Source organism: Rhagoletis zephyria, unplaced genomic scaffold, assembly GCF_001687245.7.
Source record: "Rhagoletis zephyria isolate East Lansing unplaced genomic scaffold, Rhagoletis_zephyria_1.1 Rzeph_scaffold_00136, whole genome shotgun sequence".
Taxonomy (NCBI): domain Eukaryota; kingdom Metazoa; phylum Arthropoda; class Insecta; order Diptera; family Tephritidae; genus Rhagoletis; species Rhagoletis zephyria.
Window position 1 is genome coordinate 60,543 of NW_016157220.1, and position 23,337 is coordinate 83,879.

The 23,337-nt window shown below is 39.7% G+C and overlaps 1 protein-coding gene across 4 annotated transcripts in view; it reads left to right on the forward strand.

The window, feature by feature from the left end:
- Positions 1-23,337, forward strand: part of LOC108381406 (glutamate receptor ionotropic, kainate 2) — a 446,498-nt gene that overhangs the window by 50,723 nt on the left and 372,438 nt on the right. For 3 of the 4 annotated variants that reach the window (XM_017637827.1, XM_017637850.1, XM_017637834.1), the window contains exon 2: positions 11,328-11,480. The exons of the other annotated variant lie outside the window; for it this stretch is intronic. In XM_017637827.1, coding sequence (XP_017493316.1) covers positions 11,328-11,480 — 153 coding nt within the window. The remainder of the gene's footprint in view (positions 1-11,327; positions 11,481-23,337) is intronic. 4 annotated transcript variants of the gene reach the window in all.

Sequence of the window (23,337 nt, forward strand, 5' to 3'; positions counted from 1 at the left end):
TTATAACCCTCAGGCAGTAGAATTCTCCTTTCTGTTTTGCGAAGAAAAGGAGCTGAACACCTTTTGCAGAGAACAACTTTCTGCGTAGGCGGCCTTCGGCCGCCCCAAAGTTACCGAAATATATTCCGAGAATTATGAAATAGTCCAGAAAGTCCCAAAAATCCTGAAATAGTTCCGAAAGTCCCATAAATCCTAAATTAGTCCGGAAAATCCCGAAATGATCCCGAAAGTCCCAAAAATCCAAAACAAAGTCCCAAAAATCCCGAAATACGCCCGAAAATCCGAAATTATTCCTGAGAATCCCGAAGTAGTCCAAAATTCCTAAAAATCTGGAAACTGTCCCGAAAGTCCCGAAATTACTCCCGACAATCTCGAAATAGACCCGAAAGTTCCAAAAATCCTAAATAAGTCCCAGAAATCTGAAAATAGTCCCGAAAGTCCCAAAAATACCTAAATTACTCCCGACAATCACACGAGCCCCAAAAATCCCTAAATAGTCCCGAAAGTCCCAACAGTCCCGAAATTATTCCCGAAAATCCCATAAATCCAAAATAAGTTCCAAAAATCTGGAAATAGTCCCAAAAGTCCGATATAAGTCACAACATTTCGAAATTAGTCCCGAAAATCCCGATATTACGTCGGAGAATCCCGAAAGTCCCAAAAATCCGGAAACAGTCCCGAAAGTCCCAAAAGCTAGAAATTAATCCTAAAAATCCAAAAATAGTCCAAAAGTCCCAACAATTCTGAGAATACCGAAATACTGCCGAAAGGCCCGCTATTAACTCCGAGAATCTCGAAAGTCCCAAAAATTCCAAAACTAGTCCCAAAAATCCCTAAATATTTTGAAAGTTGTTTCGAAAATCGCGAAAATCTTAAACAGTTTCCGGGAATCCCTAAAGAATTACGAAATAGCTTCGAAAATCCCAAAATAGTCCCGAAAACCCCGAAATGGTCTTCTAAATCCTGATTTAGTCTGAAGTATCTCTCAAATCCAGAAAAAGTTCCCAAATTAAGGTGTGGTGAGTTTAGGTGAGGTGTGGTGAGAACGAGTGTGATGAGTTCAACTGTGGTGGGTTAAGATTTGGCGGATTTTGGTGTACCAGTAGGAGGTGTGGTGAGTTTAGGTGAGGTGTGGTGAGTTTGTATGTGGTGAGTTGATTTGAGGAGAGGTGAAGTGAGTTGTGGTAAAGTAAGTTGAGGTGTTAATTCTCTAAATTTCTCCTAAACTATGCAGTATTTAGTTTGAAAGTATTTAGCCATCGACTAAATACCTTGGTACTTTAGTGAAAGTATTTTGCATCCCCAAGCAGCTCCTAAATACCTAAGTAAATAGTACTTGGGTATTTAGCAGCTCCTAAATACCTAAGTAAATAGTACTTGGGTATTTAGTCATCTCAAAATACTAAGTATTTGTGTATTTAGTACCCAAAGTGGTACTTTAAGTACAAAAGCCCATCACTGTACTGGAACTTGGTATGAAGATACTATGTATATGAAATCAATCGCATACTCCTGAGAAAAACTGGAGAAATGTTTGAACTTGGTACGAAAATATATGAAAACAATCGCATACTCTTGAGAAAAGTTGGAGTTATTAGAAAAGGGGCGTGGCACCTCATATACAAACCGAATTTTTCATACTGTATATCTCTGGAAATGTTCATGGCAGCGTACTAGAACTTAGTATAGAGAAATATGAACTCAATCGCATACTCATGAATAAAAATTTGGATTATTTGAAAAAGAGGCGTGGTACTTCCCATATAAACCGAATTTTACATAATAAGTAACTCTGGAAGTGTTTATGGTAGAGTACTGGAACTTTATACCGGCGTGGCACCTCCCATAAAAGTCGAATTTTTCTTATTGCATATCTCTAGAATACCGGAACTTGGTTTGGAGACATATGAAATTAATCGCGTAGTCAAGGAGAAAATATGGAGATATTGAAAAAGGGGGCGTGGCACCTACCATACAAGCCGGATTTCATACTCCATATCTCTGGAAGTGTTCATTGTGCAGTACTGGAACTTCGTATGGAGATATATGAAATCAATCCCTTACTCATGGAGAAAAGTAGGCTGTTTGAAAAGAGGGCATGGCAAAGTACAAACTTAGTGGCTTTTCCTTATCTTTGAATGTGTATATAATTCTTCTGTAGGTATGTTTGTGAGTGGCTGGAGGAGTTTCAACAAAGTTTTGTGTGTGTGTTTGAATGGGACTCTGGATAGTTTAGTTTCACAATTTAATCCGCCAGTTGGCGCTGGGGTTGAGTTATTACTAAAAATCTTTATTATAATCCGATTTGGCGAGTATTCAAAACATGTATTGGGAACAGTAAAGGCAGTCCAATTGCAAACCAACAGCTGTAAGGTGATGCTGAGGTCGGTCAAGTAGTTAATTAGATACGCATATATGATATAAGTGGGCGGTGTCCCGCCCATTTTCCATAAATTTTATCAAAACTAAATTTTTTGCTTAAAAGCCATTGTGTATATAAATTTTGAGTAACTAAATATTGATGAACTCTTTAGACACACTGCTCAAAAAATCTAAACGTCCGCCACATACACACATATAAATTCTAGACCTTACTTTTGCTTAAATTGCTTTACTTTGACAATTTTTATTTATTTAATTTAATTTATTTATTAGTCTGCAGAAAATTTTATTCTTGCAGACTATCACATTAATTACAATGGTTTTTAAAAGTTTATGTATAAAATAGCTCTTATTAAGATTATTTTAGGTAAATACTACATATTTAGGAACTTTCATAGAAAAATTTTAAATCAGCGATGATCGAAGCGGAAAAAATTAAGAAAAATAGAAGCTTATTAAGGTTCAACCGATGAAAACTCCCCACAAGCTAAGTTTAACGACATACTGATATACATTGGTTTAAAGGTCTATCAATCGTCTTTTCAAAACATGTTTGTTTTTTAAAATCGGATGGAAAATATTCAAACTGTTAATAGATAAGTGCACCAAGTACGTCATAGCGGTTGTTTTTAAATAAAATAAAAATGATAGATTTAGGAACCATACGGAACCTATTTTTATGTTGTACTCGATCATAGCTACAACCTGCACTAGGTTTTGTTTCGGGTGTATTTCATGACTTTTTTTGTAGCACCGTGTAATCAAGATAAGTGGATCTAGTACGAAAATAAGAGGTTAAAAAAAGGAGAGTTCAGGAACTAAATAGAATAAACCAAGTTTCATATTGTACGCGACCCCACCTACAATCTAAATATCATAAAACTATTTTCATATTGTACAATCTACACTAAGTTTTGTTTCGGGTTGATTTCGTGATTTTTGCTATAGCACCGTGTTATTATAGTAGTTAGCAACCCCCAAAACCCCATGTTTGCAATTTTTGTTGAGCGATATTTTTAATATTCAGTCCGCCATATTGGATTCGCCATTTTGAATTTTTTAAATCTTACATCAAATTCGTAATAGCGACCCCATAAACCAATATCTAGTGATTTAAATTGAGATTAAATGATTTGTTAAGTATTCAGTCCGCCATATTGGATACGCCATTTTGAAATCTTAGAATCTGGCATCAAATTTGTAATAAGCGACCCAGAAAACCTAAAAGTAAGCAATTTCAACTTGGTCTGATTTGATTTTGACTTTTGGTCAGCTTTTTTCCTATATGGAACCACTGTGCGTCAGGTTGGCCGAGCTCAGTGTTGGGCAAATTTTAATTGTAAGAACAATTAACAATTAAGATCTAGTCTAATTGTGGATAATTATAATTAACAATTAATTAATTGTTAGTTGTAGTGAAGAATAGCAATAAACAATAAATTAATTGTTAATTGTAGCAAAGCGCAATTAAAAGTTTAATTGCAATTAATTTAATTGCAATTACTTTTTCAATCAATTAACAAGATAATTAAAAAATTAATTGATCCACGCCCAACACTCGCCGAGCTGTAGTAGATTAAAATGTAACGTGTAGTCACAGCATTATAAATACTCATGTGTTAATACTGCAACATTAGTTGCGTTCCCAACATTTCTGGGTTAAAACCTGTAAAACTGTCAAAAAGCAAAAGAAGCAGAGAACCGAGTACGGGAACGCTTTCTGGTAAATTCCTGTAAATTCTTGCAACTTCCTGCGAGTTAGGGAACGCAACTATTATTAGATATATGTTTAAAACGATGTACGTGGCAATGCGGCAAGTATATGAAACGCCATTAGTTGTGTTGAAACGCCATTACTTGTGTGACCACGATATCAAATTAAAGCGCAAGCTGCAGTTGCAGTTGACCGTGTTTGTCACTAAAGTAAAAAGTGGCAGAAAAGTCAATAGTGAGTAATATAATCAATTGAAAAATATTAACCAATTTTCCGTGGAATTAAGACTCGGAAAAGGTATTTGGTATTATTCATAGCTTTGAAATATATTTCACGAAAGCAAAAAATAAAAATAGTTCAGATCACTTTCTTTTTTAAACACCTAGGATATCACTGACCATTAGAAAGAACCCTGAATGACGGCAAACCTCAAAGCTTTACAAATTTTTTGACGTGATTTTTAAAATGAACGATCCAAAATTCGCCGGAATACATATGGTAAAATTTTTAGAATCAGTGATTGAATTTTTGTACTGAAAGTGCTAAGAAAGCGTTAGTTTAAAAGTGTGATACTAAATGCCTTTCACCATTAACAGCGCCAATTTTCAGTGATTATTGCTTTTCAGATTACGACTAATAACGCTCTTGGTAGATATTATGAAAGGTTGGACTATACTTTAAAGACGACTATTTCCTCACGGCCCACTTTACGAAGCTTTGAGTAGAGTAAGGTACTTTAAGAACTTAGTAATTATCCTGGGTTATCACACGGTCAAAAATGTGGGTTTAATAAATCTGGCACAACCTGCGATCAGAATGGAAAACAACCAATGGGCTAAAAGTGATCTCGAAAAAGCAAGCACATTTGCACGTCACCTAAAAAACGTGTTTGCTCCGCATGAAATTGAACCCTGCACAAAAAGTAAGACAGACTCTCGAACAAACCTAACAAATGGACCCACCCATAAAAAAAATTTCAAAAGCTGAGGTTAAGGAAGCGATCAAAAAACTCAAAGCTAAGAAGGCTCCCGGTTACGATCTAATCACTGGAGAAATATTAAAACATCTCCCCGAATAAGGAATCACTTTCCTAACTTGTATTTATAACGCAATTCTCTCATCTGGTTTCGTTCCACCTCAATGGAAAGTTTCCCCGGTAAAAATGATTCCTAAACCAGGAAAAAGTGCAGACAGAGTTGAGTCATATCGTCCAATCAGTTTGCTACCCATCGCCTCTAAAATTCGGGAGACTCTTTTTCTCAAAATATTGATGCCAGTAATAGAACAAAGATCACCAATTCGGTTTTAGGAAAAAAACACAGCACAATCGAACAAGTTAACAGGCTTGTAAACTGCATTCGAACACAAAAAGTATTGTACAGCTGAATTCCTCGATATATCTCAAGCTTTCGATCGAGTATGGCATGATGGCTTACTTTACAAAATAAAGACTACCCTCCCGATAAACTAGTATATCTTTATCGAGTCCTATCTCAAAAATCGATTTTTCTTTGTTAAGCAAGGCGAGGAGCAGTCTGAACTCTACGAAAGTTCAGCTGGTGTACCTAAAGGCAGTGTGATGGGTCCCATCCTTTACCTGTTATACATATATGATTTACCAGCATCCGAGGGAGCAATTGTTGGTACATTTGCAGATGATACTGCAATTCTCGCAATGGACACCCTTCCAAAAATCGCCTCGGTTAAACTCCAAAATGGCTTCAACAAAATAACAAAATGGCTGAAAGATTGGCGAATTAAGCCAAATGAAACAAAGTCTGTCCAGGTTACGTTCTCCCTTAAACGTAAAACCTGCCCGCCCGTAAAACTCAATAACGTGGATATTCCACAGCGTGATGCGACAAAATACTTAGGCATGCACCTCGACAGCAAGCTTACGTGGAAAACTTATATTTTCACTAAACGCAAAGCACTGGGAATGAAGCTCAGAAATTTACATTGGTTACTGAACCCGAAGTCTCAAGTCTCACTCGAGAGTAAGCTTTTACTCTATTCATGTGCTTTAATACCAGTATGGACATACGGAATACAATTTTATTTATTTTTATTTATTTCAGTCTAAAAAGTACAAACTTTCTTACAGACTAGTTAAAAATAAAAACAATTCAAGTTTAAATTTATATAAACTACTATTAAAATTAAGAACGCTGCTATATCGATTTGCTAGATGTATAGTTTTAACGATTGGTTCATTCATTGCATAATTTGTTTTATGAGTTACTTCGATAAATAATCTAGTATGCCGAAGATTACGCGGTGGAATATAGGGGATGAATAAATTAGACAAATCAGAGCATTTAATATTCGAGTTAGTTATGTTATAGGCAAACAAGAGCGAGGAACAAGTTCTTCTCTCATACAAAGCCTGGAGCCCAAGTAATTTACGTCTGCTGGTATATGATGGGAGGCCATCAGGCCAACGAAGCATACGCAAAGCGATTTTAGTAAATATTTTCTGAACTCTCTCAATTTTACATGACTGTACTTCGTAGAATGGGTTCCATATAAATGAGCAGTATTCGAGACGACTTCTTACCAAAGAAATGTAAAGTGATCTCAATGTCATTGGATCTTTAAAGTCTCCGGAATTACGTCTAATAAAACCAATCATTGCAAAAGATTTTGAAACAATAAAGTCAATGTGACTAGCGAAAGAGAGTTTGGAGTCAAATAATATACCCAGATCTTTAATCTCACAAGAACGGTTCAACGATTGAGCATTTATTTTATAGTTGAAAATAGTGGTGCCAACCTTTTTTGAATAGGAAACAACGCGACATTTATTGTATTTAAAAATAAGTTATTGTTATTGCACCATCCGGCAAAGGAATCAAGGTCAGATTGTAAGTTACTGCAGTCAGAAATATTACGTACTGTTAAAAACAGTTTAACATCATCTGCAAACATTAAGCATTTAGCGAATTTAAATTGTTGTGGCAGGTCATTGATAAAGATAAGGAACAATAAAGGACCACAGTGAGTCCCTTGTGGAATTCCTGACCAAGCATCGATAAGCAAAGATGATTTAACGCCTCCAATTGACACAAAAAGTTTCCTATTCGATAGAAAACTGGAGAAAAATTTCAACAGTTTTCCATTGATTCCATACAATTTCAATTTACGTAGCAGAATTGAGTGATCAACTTTGTCAAATGCTTTTGAGAAGTCGGTGTAAATGACGTCGAGTTGCGCCTGAGTCTCAAAAGCATCGACAATTTGATTAGTGACTAAGGCTAAATTGGTGGAAGTAGACCTCCCAGGAAAAAGTCCATGCTGACATTCCACAATAGCATTGCTAATGTGATCGAACAGCTTACGTTGAAGAATGCGATCAAATATCTTTGCCAGGGTGCTTTGTTTAACTATAGGTCTATAGTTGCAAATATCATTACGGTCGCCAGACTTAAATATAGGATTTATTGAACATAGTTTCCACGAATCTAGGAAAGTTCCGCAGTTCAGACATTGTCGAAAGAGAAGTGCCTAAGGATCTGCAACGGTATCGGAACAAATTTTGAAAAATAACGGACAAAGACCGTCACTGTCAGATTTTGCGCTGCTTGTCAACTTTGAAATTGACAGAAGAACATCATCGACGGTAATGTCGAAGAACGAGATTGGTGGTAAAGACGAGTTATGCAATGCAGAAATTGATGAAGTGGTAAACTTTGAGTAGACCTTATGAAATAATTTAGCAAACAAATTACAGGTATCTTACGTATTATTGGACACTTCACCATCATACTCCATGCTTGTCGGGAAACCATTGGTCTTTCTTTTAGAGTTTATAACGGACCAGAAACTAGATGGATTTGATTTCAATTTCGATTCGAGTTTAAGCATGTATTGTTTAAATAGAAACTTATTAAGACAATCGAAATTCTTTTTAAGTCTTACATAGTTAAGTCGATCAACTTCATCAGTACTCATTCTATGTTTTCTAAAAGCTTTATTTTTAATATTCTTTAGGTTACTCAGTTTCGAGTTAAACCAGGGTGGTTTATTGTTTGGAACTATTCGCTTTAGAGGTACGAAACTGCAGATAGCTAACGAAAGTCGTTGTAGCAAAATAGCGTAAGAAGTATCTGGTCCAATAGAGGAGTTCAGGAAAGCCCAATCGGTGGCTAGTAAAAAGTCATTCATCGCTACACTGTCAGCACTAAAATAATTATATTCAACAGCAGATTCAGTAGGTTTTTTATCGAAGCTATAATAATCAAAATGAGCCACCAAGGCATTATGGTGAAGACTATTTTCTAAAATAGGAGACGAACACTCCGAACATGATAGTCGAAGATCAGCTGACCCAAAAATTAGATCAAGGAATCTACCATTGTTATTGGGATAAGAGTTACATTGCTTCAGGCTATACGAAAACAATATGCTTACAACTAGCATATCGATGTCCGTTCTGAGATTAGTTGGTAAAATATTATTCGAATCGCTTAGCCAAGAGACGTTACTTAAATTAAAATCGCCTAAATATATTATCTCATCAGACGGATTAGCATTATTTATTATAGAGGTTAAGTTGTCCATATGCTTTTTGTAGGCAGCGAGGTCGCTGCTGGGTGGAATATAAGACAATAGAAAAACTACTGTTTTATTGCCAGCAAATTTTACTCTAACACAAATTTGTTCCACATCCCCATCATAATAATTAATAGGAATAAGTTTGCTGCATAAATTGGCTCTGACCGCAAGTAGGACACCACCACCCCTCTCGAGACCAGTGGCATTAGGGCAACGATCCTTACGAAATATATGATAATAACTATCAAAAAATTCATTGGAAGAAAAATTTTCGTTCAAGCAAGTCTCAGTTAAAGCTAATATATCATATTCATGTGAAACAACACTACGATGAAATTGAGAGGATTTTGTACGCATACCACTTACATTCTGATAATAAAGCGTATAAGTTCTTCTTAATTCATTAATAGGCTTAGAAGTATATAATAAGTCGTTGACTGTCAGAACCTTAGTCTTTCGGGCTGCTGAAGAAAACGGAAGGGGCGCACCGTCACGTTCCGAATATTCCTTCAAACTTTCAAATGTTAGGTTTTGGCCGACTGGATTGGTTTCCGTTGAAAAAAACGAAATGGGCGTACAGTGACCTTAGCGGGCCAAATCTCAGGCTTGGGAAGTTTACCGAATACATCTTCAGGAACACCCAATTTGAAGTTAACCCTCTTTAAAGTATTGGTTTCGACGTCCTTTTTAACCAGACTGAAGCAGGACATGAGATCTTTACTGATTCCAGAGTGCTTTTCCACATATTGGAGGATGTCACTAGGACTAACAGTTGGCAGAAAAGAAGCTAAATGTAGCCACTTTAGTTGTGCAGCAACAGCAACGTTAAGTTCGGGGGCTCTGCAGCAACCTACAATATAGAAATACTCCAAAGATTCCAATAAAAAACTCTTAGAATGATTGTGAACGCTCCGCTCTATGTCACAAACAACCAAATACACCGTGACCTTAAAATGCCTACTGCTGCTTCCGAAATTAAAAAGCACGCCTTGGCGCACCGACAAAAAATTCATGATCACCCAAATCCTCTTATTTCTACACTCACTTCTCATACAGTGTCATTCCAGCGCCTTAAAAGGAAATCAATATTAGATCTCTAATAACATTGAATACCTGCGAATAGAATATGATTGCGCCACTGGGTGTACTCCAATCATGATTATTTTCTAATTTAGTATTTAAGTTTCAGATATTGCTTAATGTTAAAAAGAAAAAAAACAGATCGCAATAAAAATATATGAGTTCAAAAACAAAAAAATTTTAAACCGAGCTGGGACTGCTGCCTTTTTTAATCTTTTATAGTCCACTTTTTAAACCAGTCAATAGTTTTAAGGAGTTTTTAATATATTCTGGTTTAAATTTTAGTCCAAGCAGCCGAGAAAATGATGGTTTTGCTATGAGTGGTTTAAAATTAAAACCAAAAAGTTCGTAGTTTCAAATATAGGCCCTATTTGTTTAAAAATCAAACCAAAATGTTTNGGGGCTCTGCAGCAACCTACAATATAGAAATACTCCAAAGATTCCAATAAAAAACTCTTAGAATGATTGTGAACGCTCCGCTCTATGTCACAAACAACCAAATACACCGTGACCTTAAAATGCCTACTGCTGCTTCCGAAATTAAAAAGCACGCCTTGGCGCACCGACAAAAAATTCATGATCACCCAAATCCTCTTATTTCTACACTCACTTCTCATACAGTGTCATTCCAGCGCCTTAAAAGGAAATCAATATTAGATCTCTAATAACATTGAATACCTGCGAATAGAATATGGTTGCGCCACTGGGTGTACTCCAATCATGATTATTTTCTAATTTAGTATTTAAGTTTCAGATATTGCTTAATGTTAAAAAGAAAAAAAACAGATCGCAATAAAAATATATGAGTTCAAAAACAAAAAAATTTTAAACCGAGCTGGGACTGCTGCCTTTTTTAATCTTTTATAGTCCACTTTTTAAACCAGTCAATAGTTTTAAGGAGTTTTTAATATATTCTGGTTTAAATTTTAGTCCAAGCAGCCGAGAAAATGATGGTTTTGCTATGAGTGGTTTAAAATTAAAACCAAAAAGTTCGTAGTTTCAAATATAGGCCCTATTTGTTTAAAAATCAAACCAAAATGTTTTAATACTAGTTTCTAGGTTTCATAATAGAAATTGTTTGGGTTTAAAATTTAAACCGAACTGTTTAAATTCTAAACCCAACTCTCTTTTTTCTTAACTTGAAAGGTTTGTATTTGAAACTAAATTTAATTTGGTCATATGTGTAGTCCAAAAAGTTTAAAATTTAAACCGAAATTTTTAACCGTGCAGGTCTCTAGCAATACCAGATTAATTGTTGTCTTTCACGATGTTCTTTAAATAAATTTTGAGCTAAATACTCACCCGAATTTCGGGGGTTACTACCTTTACGATATATAAAAAAATTTAAAAGTGATAATTGAAAGAGTTACAAAAAATTACAAAAATTTTGCTGGCCGAGTCAGGGTACATTCCTTTTTTGAATTCCCTAATTAAGCATTTTTTATAGTTTACATATGGGAACCACAGAAAGAAGCTTCGCGGGCGAATCCTTTAATTAGTCTTCCTAGGATTTTAAAGCATATTATTTTATTTAAACACTTATTTTTTTGTCTAGCGTGTCTGTAATGGAATATGTTTTGCATCTTATTGATTTCAGACACAGTCAGCTTTAATGTTTGATTCTGTTTACACTTTTGCGGCTGCTCTAGTGGAGATGAATCGAAGTCATTTATTAACACCTCATAACATTTCTTGTGCGGCCGAAGATCCCTGGGATAATGGACTATCGCTTTACAACTACATAAGTTCGGTATGTATGTAGTCGGCCGGACATTTTTGATACTAACACCTATTATGAATTTTCATCCGATAGACGATAAACGCCTGCAAGCGTATCGTATAAAATGAGTTTTCGTGCTATGGTTTCCACACGCCCGATAGATGTATTATTGTAAATAACAGTAGTACTTGTTTACTACTTGTTGTGAATTTAAATAAAACAGCTTGTCCAGCTAATTTTTTTTTTGTAAATTTTATTGTGGCTTATTAACATTTTTAAAGCAAACATTTTGTACTTAAAAGTCGCGAAAATTTCCACAAGGCAATAAAAAGCTAAGAGAAAAATGTTTCCTTCAACCATTGCGTTTTATGTAAACTCAAATGAATAAATTGATGAAACAATAAGAGATGCTTCCAATCCTCTGGAGACAGAACTAGGGACACGAATTTCGATACGATACGATACCATATCGATACTTTTGGCATTCGATACCGATATTTTCGACTCGATAGTTTTAAAACGATATTTTTTGAATCGAGTACCAGAACCCTAGTATCGCATCGAATGTCATAAACTCAAATTATAAGGACAATGTTATTAACAATTCTTCCCGATATGAATTGGGCTTTTAAGGGCAGAAATGTGTAATATAGTTAGGATTGCATGTGATGGAATTTGAACCCGCGACCTCGGTGGTTTAAGACAACACCTCAATCTGTACATGTTGTTACACAATATGTTAGTGTTTGACCGAGATTCTCCTCAGATTTGTCAAGTGCGCCTTAAGTTCTGAACACATTAAAAATAAGGAGCTACGGGCCACAGCTTCCAATTTGTTATCTTCATTGTCTAAACGCTTTGTCGATGACGACATGATTTTTTTGAATGCGTCGGCGACATCATGAATTTGTACGAGTTTGACATAAAAGAAGAGGAAGAACCTTATCTGTCGCTGGAAAAATAGAAATAGATCTAATCAGGCCACAACCACAGACGCCGCGTAGCCAGGTCGGCACCAAAATAATTATCTACATAAGAGTACGTGTTAAAATAATTTGACAGCTATGGTCCATAGCTCGTCGTTTTCATTGTGTTCGGGCTATTAATATTGTGGCACAAAAGGGGACCCTACAGTTTTATGTTGACTTTGAACGGTGATTTTGTTTTAATGGGAGGCTGTTTTTCATTTTCAGGTTTTGAGCACTTCTAATCATTACACCACAGCGGCCTATATATCGTGTCCCTAGACAGAACACCTTCTAAATTGGCAGCCTTAGGCAGCGTTTAGAAAAATAACCATCATCAGACCCACTCCGGCTGCGCTGACCACAGTATTTTGGCTCAGGTCCCACTTCGAAATTTACAAAAAAGTGCAAACCGAAGTTATCAATAAACTAGTGCTCGGAAATTCGAAGACTTTACTTTAAATTAAAGTTTGATCCTTATATGTGTATGTTACAGCTTTTAGATTCGGGTCAAGCGTTGGGACACAACAATCCAAAGTCATTGTATCGCATGGACAAAAAAATGGACAACCACTTGCATGCGTATGAAATTGAATAGCTGATACGATAGCTATCGTATCGGATTTCATACGCTTAAATTTAATTCGTAATACGATACAACATAATGCAATCGTTTATCGTGTATCGTATGGGTCAAGAAGTTTTCCACGACAGCCGGTTTTACGTACAATAATGACTCTGATTTTACCTGACCAAGAAGGGCTGTTGTTTCGGGGACCTAACCCCGTTTAGATCGGCAAACCCCACCAATCGTCCATCGTCCATGGAGCAATACCTGGCAGCCGCTTCCTTCTTCTCAGGGCGGGCATTGAGCCCAAACCCGGACCAGAAACATACTTCTGCTACGTTTGCCAGAGACGACTCCATCCGAACTCCACTTCGGTTAGGTTCTGATGGGTTACTTAAGAATCTGCTCATACGTTAGGTCTCACAGGAAGTGGCCCACAGGCGTTGTGGCACCCTGTTGCTCAAGCCTAACGGCAGCCACCCACCAACACGCAGCAAATATGCACGCAAAATTTTTTGATTTCTTTCTTAAATAAAATGCCAAGGGACATAGAAAATTTCCGTGCATTCCTCACGAAATTGGTAAATGAACACAAAGACAAACTGCGAAGAGACCGTAGAGTTTTGTTCTGTAAAAGCTGCGATAGAAGCCTAGACGCATCCAGGACTTCCATGCAACACGGCTTTGGCAGTTTTTTTTATACAACAAGTGCAACTCTTTGTGAACGGTCTTGCGCATTGCAAGCCCAAAAATGTTCTTAAGACTCAAATTCAAAAGTTCGAAATATGTTTAAAAATTTATTGAATTTCTCTTAAGTTTGTATTAAGTTTGAAAATTTGATTTATATTGCTTTGGATAATGTATGAACAAAATTTTTATATAACAATGGAAAAAATTTTTATCTTGAAAAACATTTTGAATATTAAAAAAAATCAACATCTTAACACTTGAAAAGTGGAATTGAAAAGTCCAAGTCAACCGAATAAAAGCTGGGTTATGCAAGACTTAGACTTGGCTTGACTAACCTAGAAACTCAGGCGCGATTACTCAGCGTTTCAGCTATTACCTTTTCCCTTTGTTTTGATTCTCAGCACTTGTATTTGTACATGTAAAATTGTAAACGTTTAATTTGTTTTAGCACCAAAATTTATACAAAATTACCATTAAAATAAATGTATTTATTATTATTATTATTATTGTTGGGGATAGAGCACTGCGACCTTAAGATCTATTGTGCCCCCTTCATGGATTATAGTGTGTCTATTAATCCAGTATCCGAGAGAAATTTTAGTATAGAACTATAAGTCTACGGGTTTCACTTCGCCTTTGGTTATCAGATGTTCACCCACGTGCCTTTTGCGTTTATGTATCAGTGCAGGACATTCTCCTAAGATGTGTTGTGCAGTCTAGTTTTTCATCCTGCAAAATCTGCATCGCTCATGCGAGTAAATTCCCAGTTTAGTCAGGTGATAGTTCAGCCTGCAGTGTCCTGTCAGAATTCCTGTAACAATTCTTAAGTTATTCTTTGATAAGTTCATACATTCCTTGAAGCGTTTTAGGTTATATGTTCCTAAAAGTGCTTTGGACTGCTCTAGACCTGGTAGATTATCCCAGTAGTGATTACTCTGGGCTTCTTCCTCTAGCCGAACTAGTTCAGGAGTGCCCCTTTTCCCAAGCCGCAGAAAGGTTCTGTACCGGTGAAAGGGGTTGATGCACCTTTCTTCGCTAGTTTATCGGCAATCTCGTTTCCTTTAATACCAATATGTCCCGGAATCCAGAGAACCCAAACCCGATTGCTCAGACCAAGAGTATTCAGCTTGTCGAGGCACTCCATCACCAGTTTAGATGTTGCCTGGTGAGATCTGAGGGCTTTGATAGCCGCTTGGCTGTCAGTCAAGATCGCGATGTTCTGATTCCGGTAGTTTCGCTTGATATTAAAGTCCGCGCATCTTCCTATGGCGTATGTTTCAGCCTGGAAAATAGATATATATTTCCCCATGGGTTCCGAGTATCTTAACCTCGGTCCAACTACCCCTATCCCGGTACCCTCGTCGGACAATGAGCCATCAGTGTACCAGGTAATCATGTTTTGGTTTATCCGATATGTCTCGGATATGCCTGCCCAGCTCTTCTTATTACTCAGTTCAGTCTTCAACCTCTTTGTAAAGCTGAACCTCGGATGCATGGTATCCCTCGGTATTGCAATTTCAGGGAACTTATTCGTAAGAATATCTAACTTCGCACGACCAAGATACCCTGCTGCCCCGATATTGGTACCAGTCATCCTTAGTAAAGCTCTTTTTGCCTGAGTCTGTATGTAAATATGAAGAGGGGTAAGATCTAAAAGAACCTCCAAGGATGCGGTTGGACAGGTTATGCATACGCATGCCAGCCTTTGTATCTTGGAGAGCACTTTGATTGCTCCAAGTTGTGAAGTTCTATCGGCCCAAACGATGGCTCCATAAGTTATCATGGGTCGTACTATTGTCGTGTATATCCATCTCAGTATGTCTTTGGTGTGCAGCCCCAACTCTTTCCTGCCATGGACCTACACGTCATAAATTATCTTACAGCTTTATTCGCAGTTTCTTCCACGTGTGCTTTCCAGAGTAGTTTTTGGTCTAGTGTTACTCCTAGAAATTTAACCTCTTTTTGGTACATGATGATGGAACCAACAGCCTTATCGCTTTTGGACTATCATGTTTGTATTTGCTTGAGAATGTTACTATAGTGGTATTTGCTGGATTTACGTTCAGACCCACTTTAGCACACCATTTTTTGGTTACGTTCAGCCCTAGCTGGATTCTATCACACAGGGTGTTTTCTATTTTCCCCCTGCATAATATTACAATGTCGTCGGCATACCCCTGGCAGGTTAGTCCAGTATCTGTTAGCTCTTGGAGCAGTCCGTCGACGATTATATTCCATAGTAGTGGAGATAACACTCCACCCTGTGGATAGCCCCTTGTTGTGCCGGCAACAACTGTATTATTCGTACAGGTCTGTATTTCAACCCTTCTGGTGCGGAGCATGCAATTAATCCAGGCCACGAGGTTATTGTTTACCCCCCTGATAATCAAAACACTGTTTATTGCAGCATGTGAGGTGTTGCCAAACGTGCCCTCGATGTCCAGAAAAGCGCATATAGCAGTCTCCTTATTTTCTAAGGTATCTTGAAGTGCGCATGTCAGCGCATATAGGGCGGTTTTAGTAGAGCGGCCCGCCATATATGCATGCTGGCGCGAATTCAGCGGATAGTTCAATAAGACCGTAGTCCTTTTCTAAAGCTTTTAGTACATATGAGGTCAGGCAGATCGGCCTGAAGGATTTTGGATGAAGTGGGTCTTTCTTTCCAACCTGCGTTATGAAAACAAACTTCGCTCTTCTCCACGCATCTGGTATATAACCCAATGCCATGCTGTTTCTAATTATTTTTACTAGCGGTTCAATCACGCATTCTAAGCCCTGCTGTAGCATGCCAGGGAAAATTCCATCTGCTCCCGGTGACTTCAGTGGTTTGAAGGTATTCACCGCCCACCTGAGCCGGGGCTCGGAGCATATTTCCTTAGCCACTAACCAGTTTCCTCTGCTTATTTTACTGCACTGCTCAGTCCGATCTGTTTCGGAATAAGATGTAGATCCTGGGAAGTGAGTATCTATGAGAAGTTTTATCTTCTCCTCCTCGCTCCCAGTGAAACTCCCATCGCTCTTCCGTAGACTTGCGGAAGAAATACAGTTCGTTTTCGCCATTACCATATAGAGTCTTGTAGCCTCCGTAGTATCTTCTATGCTTTCACAGAAGGTCCTAAAGCTTAAGCGCTTAGATTCCCTTATTTCTTTGTTGTACAGAGTTAAGGTGTTTCTGTATTCTGACCACTCCCCGGTTCGTTTTGCTCGATTGAACAGTTTCCGGACTTTGGTTCTGAGTTTACTTAAGTTGTTGTTCCACCAGGGTACATCCCTTTAGGAACGTACCTTACTTATAGGACAACTGTCTTCATATGCGTCAATGAGTAATTCATTGAAGCGCTTTGTACTGAATTCTAGTTCTTTTCCATTCCTGATCTTCTGGCCCAGCCCAGGTTGCGCTACGTTTAACCTTAGGTTGCCTTCAACTTCTTCCTGTCTGTCTTCCTGGGATTCCTTAAAACTATATGTATAGGAGGGGTTGCTACAATGTCAAGCCTTATTATTCTATGATCTGACATGGAGGGTTCATTGGATACTCTCCACTCTTTCGCTAACGCTTTCGTTTGAGTATTCCCTATGGTTATATCAAGGACCTCTTCCCTTGCGCGGGTCACAAAAGTTGGTAGGTTCCCAAGGTAGGTGCTCACCCCTTTCGTTGGTGTCACTGCTCCCCCATGCCTCACTATGCGCATTTGTATCACACCCGAGTATCAGGGGTAGCTTCCTAGCCTCGCAGTACTTCACCAGTTTAGTGACAAGCTCTGGTGGGGCGTGCGTGTCATCTCCTGTGAAGTAGCCCGATGCAGCTACGATGTCCTGGATGGTCCCGTTGATGTTGACTGGGACTTGGACCGCTACTAGATCCCTCGAGAGGATATCATAAAGACATATATGCTTCAAGCTATTAGTTATTAAAAGCATGCCCTAGGATTCGTACACCTAGTATCCTAAATTACCTGCCTGTTCTCTACTGCCAAGCCTCTTATTTGGCCCCTGACGACCCAGGGTTTTTGTACCAGCACTATTCCCAGTGTAGATCTGAGGGTTGCCCTAGCGATAACCGCAGACGCGGCCCTCGCATGATGTAGGTTTATTTGTGCAACCTTAGTGCTGGTCATCGTCGCAGCTAATGGCGTTCAACATCTTCGTCCGTTGTCAGGGTTTCGTCAAACTCTGACAAGGTGGCTCTCTCCGAGGCGTCATTAGCACAAATAGTCAGTAGCCCGAGGTCGAAGTCGTCGATGCCCTCCATCTCATGAGGTAGAAACTGACTTCCTCTACTACCGCGCTTCTAGCTGCTTCTACGGCTACCATCTCAGCCACCTCCTTCGGTAATTCAGGACCACCCGGTGGAGTATCTCGCTTGACTGTCTTCGCCTTCGGTTCCCTGCCCTTGTGCACATGCACTGGAACAAGATGCAGTTTTTCTTTTTGATAGCGTCCAACGACCGGTCGTCTATCCCGATCGTTAGCAGTTTGCCAGTCTTCTCGTCGTTGCTCCTATAAACCTTCCATAGGTCGGTATGCATTCCCCCATTTTGTGCTATAATACGGTTCAGCAGTTTCTGCGTGTCCACTGCTGCAGCTTTTGGTAGGTACGTAGTGATTACGTGCACCGTGGGTATGTTGTCCCCATCGCACGTAGTCAGTTCCGCACCATCCCAGTCAAGCAGTTTTGGGACAATTTCGCAAACCATTCGGCTGATTCTGCATCCAAGCAGTCGACCAGTATAAGGCCTGGCCGAAAGTGGATGCCGTCGAATTGGAGTATTGACCTCCAACCCTTACCCATCTCCTCCACAATGGCGTCCTCAATCTTTCCCTGATCCTCACGAGTGAGTGTACTCTCATGAAAAGCCTTCGGCAGAACTGCCAGTCTAATGCGCTTACTGGAGCTAGCATAGCTAACACCCGGCTTCCTGGCCCCTGCCTTAGGTTTTGGAGCAACTGTTTCAAGACGGTTCTTCTTCTTCTCCGGCTTTCCTTCAAGAGAACTAAGCTCCGCAGCCCCCCGTTTACTGTCACCGGGGTTTTCCCGGTCTAGGGGTGCCTTTTTCTCCGGATTCTCCTTCGGAGGATTAGCTTTCGCAGCCCCGCCTGTGCTGTCACTGGACTTCTCTCGGTCCAGTACTTTCTGTAGAATACTCCCCAGTCAGGATTATAGGGTGGGAGGAGGGAAGATGGGATGGGGAGGGATTAAGGATAAGGACGTCGGTGCGGTGATCTCGCATAGAAACCAGAGTGGCTAGTATCACACTTACCCAGCGGGCGAGGTTGATACAGCGGAAGTAGGTCAACATACTAGCTTCCCTCTTGGTTCGCGGTGATATGTCGGTTCCCGAAGCAGCCGCCATAGTACCACTTAAGCCCCATCCCCACGGCAAGGAGAGCGACAATGATGGAGATAAATGTATTTACGCGTATCAAATAGTGATTGTTATACCTTTCATGAGCATGAAATGGTATTATAACTTTGGTCCGATGTTTGTAAGTACCACAATAAGAAGAGATAGACCCATTAAAATGTATACTTAAATGATCAGAACGGCGAGCTAGTCGATTTAGCCATGTCCGTCTGTCCGTCTGTCTGTCTGTCTGTCTGTCTGTCCGTCTGTTTGTATGCAATCTAGTCTCTCAGTTTTCGAGATATCCGGATGAAATTTGGTAGGTGGGTGTATTTTTATAATGTGTTAGTCATTTGTCGGAACCGGAAGAATCGGACCACTATAACATATAGCTCTCATACAACTGATTGTTCAGATATGAGATTTTTCGTTATAACTTCTCCATATATGCAGCTAGGAACATGAAATTTTGCAATACTTCCACCCATTATCAACAGAAGACTTAGAGTGAAAATTACTTACAAAGATCGGGTTACTTCTACATATAGCTCCCATACAACTGATTGTTCAGATATAAGATATTTTGTTATAAGTACTCCATCTATGCAGCTAGAAACATGAAATTTCGCACTACTTTCACTCATTATCAACAGAAAGTTTACAGTAAAATTAACAAAAATCGGGTTACTATAACCTGTTTAAGGCCTCCATACAACTTATTGTTCAGATATGGGGTTTTACTGTAAAACTCCTTTATTTGGACAGCTAAAACCGATAAATTTCGTAAGCTATTTTTTAAATAATAATACAAAGACTACTGAGAAAATCGTCAAAATCTATACTGTATAATCTTAATCTCTTGTACCACTGATTGTTCAGATACCAGTTTTTGCGATATATGTATCTCCTTTATGTAGGAAGCTAAACCCATTAAGTTGTGTTACCGGTTAACGTACCGATCACACAGCAGTGAAAATCACTTACTTTGGTGCTATATAAGGTATATCTTCCATACCTCTGATTGTTTAGCTAGAATTTTTTATATATGTATCTCCTCTATCTATGTCTGCTGTGAATATATAAGTTTTTTCAAATGCAGTAATCTGTTAACGTAAAATTTTTAGATGCTCATGAAAGGTATGGAGCCTTCGGCATAGCCGAAGACAGCGCTGCTCTTACTTGTTTTTATTTAATTTTCTGTCTGTATTTGAAAGTTTGTTTTTCGATTGCCAGATCAATTACATTTATACAAAAAATTATATTTCCGTGGCATATTTGTAGGGATTTTATTAAAAATCGTAATGGCAGCATGACTCACGGATCTCTTTGCACTTAGAAATTTAACATAGAAATCAACAATCTATAGTTCTCCAAGTTTCTAAGTGAAGTGGGTTTTTCGGTAACTACATACAGGCGCTGCTTATTTCTCAGATATACAATTTTCAAGTCAAGTCGAAGTATTGCATAACTACGGTGACTATCCATCCTGTATTATACGGGGCAGTCCTCTTTTTTGACCCATTGTCCTGGTAATTTATTTATTTTATACGGGACGCCAAATGTTCTGTATTTCTTTTAATGTCCTGTATTTGTCCAGTATTCGGTGATCCGACGCCTTAACAGCTCATTAAAAAGGCATGCCTATGAACGAGTTTTAAGTGATGTTGGTATATGATCGTAATTTTTTTTTATAAACAGTTACTATTTTCTAATCTGAATGCCAGTGATTTCGAGTTCAGCAAAGCACGCCAATCGTTTCTTTTCTGTGCAAACCGACACCAATTGGAAATGCCAAGTGAAGCCAATTCCTTCTCCACCTGATCTTTCCATCGCAGTTGGGGCCTCCCTCTCCCTCTGCTACCACCAGCGGGTTCCGAGTTGAATACTTTCAGAGCTTGAGCGTCGGTGTCCATTCGAACGACATGGTCAAGCCAGCGGAGCCGCTGTATTTTAATTCACTGCACTATGTCCATGTCGCTGTAAAGTTCATACAGCTCATCGTTCCATCGTCTGCTGTACTCGCCGTCGCCAACGCGTAAACGCCCGTAAATCTTCCGCAAAATCTTTCTCTCAAGTACTCCAAGAGCCGCCTCATCGGATGTTGTCATTGTCCATGCTTCTGCGCCATATACCCGCACGGGCATGATGAGTTACTTATAGAGCGTGGTTTTCGTGCGTCGAGAGAGGACTTTACTCCTGAATTGGCTACTCAGTCCAAAGTAACACTCCTTGGCAAGACTGATTCTGCGTTGGATTTCAATGCTGACATTATTATCGGTGTTAATGCTGGTTCCCAAGTAAACGAAATTCTCTACTTTCTCGAAATTGTAACTGTCAACAGTGACGTGGGAGCCAAGGCGCGAATGTGCTGACTGTTTGTTTGATGACAGGAGATACTTTTTCTTGTCCTCGTTCACCACCAGACCCATTCGCTTTGCTTCCCTATCCAACTTGGAAAAGGCAGAACAGACTTCGCGGTTTTTGTTACCGATGATGTCGATGTCATCGGCGTAAGCCAGCAATTGCATATTATCTTCTCCAACATCAGATTAAAGAAGTCACATGAAAGGGAGTCGCCCTGTCTGAAACCCCGTTTTGTGGCGAACGGCTCGGAGAGGTCTTTTCCAATTCTGAGGGAGCTGGTGGTGTTGGCCAACGTCATTTTACACAGCCGTATGAGTTTTGAGGGGATGCCAAATTCAGACATAGTGGCGTATAGGCAACTCCTTTTAGTGCTGTCAAAAGCGGCTTTAAAGTCGACAAATAGGTGGTGAGTTTCGATGATCTTCTCGCGGGTCTTTTCCAAGATTAGGCGTATTGCACATACCTGGTCTATGGTGGTCTTGCCGGGTCTAAAGCCACACTGATAAGGTCCAATCAGTTCATTGACGGTGGGCTTCCGTCTTTCACATAATATGCTCGATAAGACCTTGTAACCTATGCTTAAAAGGCTGATCCCGCGGTAGTTGGCGCGAATGGCGGGGTCACATTTCTTGTGGATTGGGCAGAGCGCACTTAAATTCCAGTCGTTGGGAATGCGTTCATCTGACGATATTCTGCACAAGAGGTGATGCATACACCTTATCAACTCCTCGCCGCCGTACTTGAATAGCTCAGCTGGCAGGCTGTCATCTCCAGCAGCTTTGTTGTTTTTCAGCCGCGTTATTGCTATACGTACCTCGTGATAGTCAGGCGGTGGAACGTCGACTCCGTCATCATCGACTGCGGGCTCGGGCTCTTCTTCTCCACAACTTTCCGTGCTGCTTTCATTTAGTAGGAAAAGTGTTCCCTCCATAATTTAAGTACACTCTGGACATGAGTTACTAGCTTGCCATTATCGTTCTTACAGGAGTACGCCCCGGTCTTGAAACCTTCCGTAAGTCGCCTAACTCCCTGGTAAAATTTCCGGCATGGTTTCTCTCCGCCAGCATTTCAAGCTCTACGCACTCACGTATTTCGGCCTCTCTCTTCTTATTGCTTCCCTCATCAGATCCCTATAGAGGTCCCACATAGTGCGCGTTGCGCCCGATCGCAGCGTGGCCCTGTAGGGGACATCTTTTTTCTCTGCAGCCTCCTGGCACTCCTCATCGTACCAGTTGTTCTTTCGGACTCGCTGAAATCCAACTACTTTTTCGGCGGCGGTACTCAGTGAGCGGGAAATGTGGTTCCACTGCTCGCATATCTCGGTTTGTTGAAGAGTGTTCTCTGAGAGCAGGTGTGAGAGTCGAGTAGCGAAAGCGCTGGCTGTCTGTTGTGATTGCAGCTTTTCGACGTTAAGCTTTCCTTGCATATTTGGGCGCACATTTTTTGCTGCACANGACTCGCTGAAATCCAACTACTTTTTCGGCGGCGGTACTCAGTGAGCGGGAAATGTGGTTCCACTGCTCGCATATCTCGGTTTGTTGAAGAGTGTTCTCTGAGAGCAGGTGTGAGAGTCGAGTAGCGAAAGCGCTGGCTGTCTGTTGTGATTGCAACTTTTCGACGTTAAGCTTTCCTTGCATATTTGGGCGCTCATTTTTTGCTGCACGGAGGCGGGTACGTATCCTGGCTGCAACAAGATAGTGGTCTGAGTCGATGGTTGGGCCTCGGAGTGTGCGTACGTCTAAAACACTGGAAGCGTGCCTTCCGTCTATCACAACATGATGCTTGGCCTTGCTTCTTCACTGGAAGTGGTTTTTACATGGCGGGTCCCAAACCCAGCGCACAACCCATTGATCGGGCGGGGGTGGTTTCGCAACCAAATACACGTTTATATAGCGATCCGCTTTCTCCAAGCAGACACCCGCTTTTAGCCGCACCTACTGGTGAACAGACGCTGC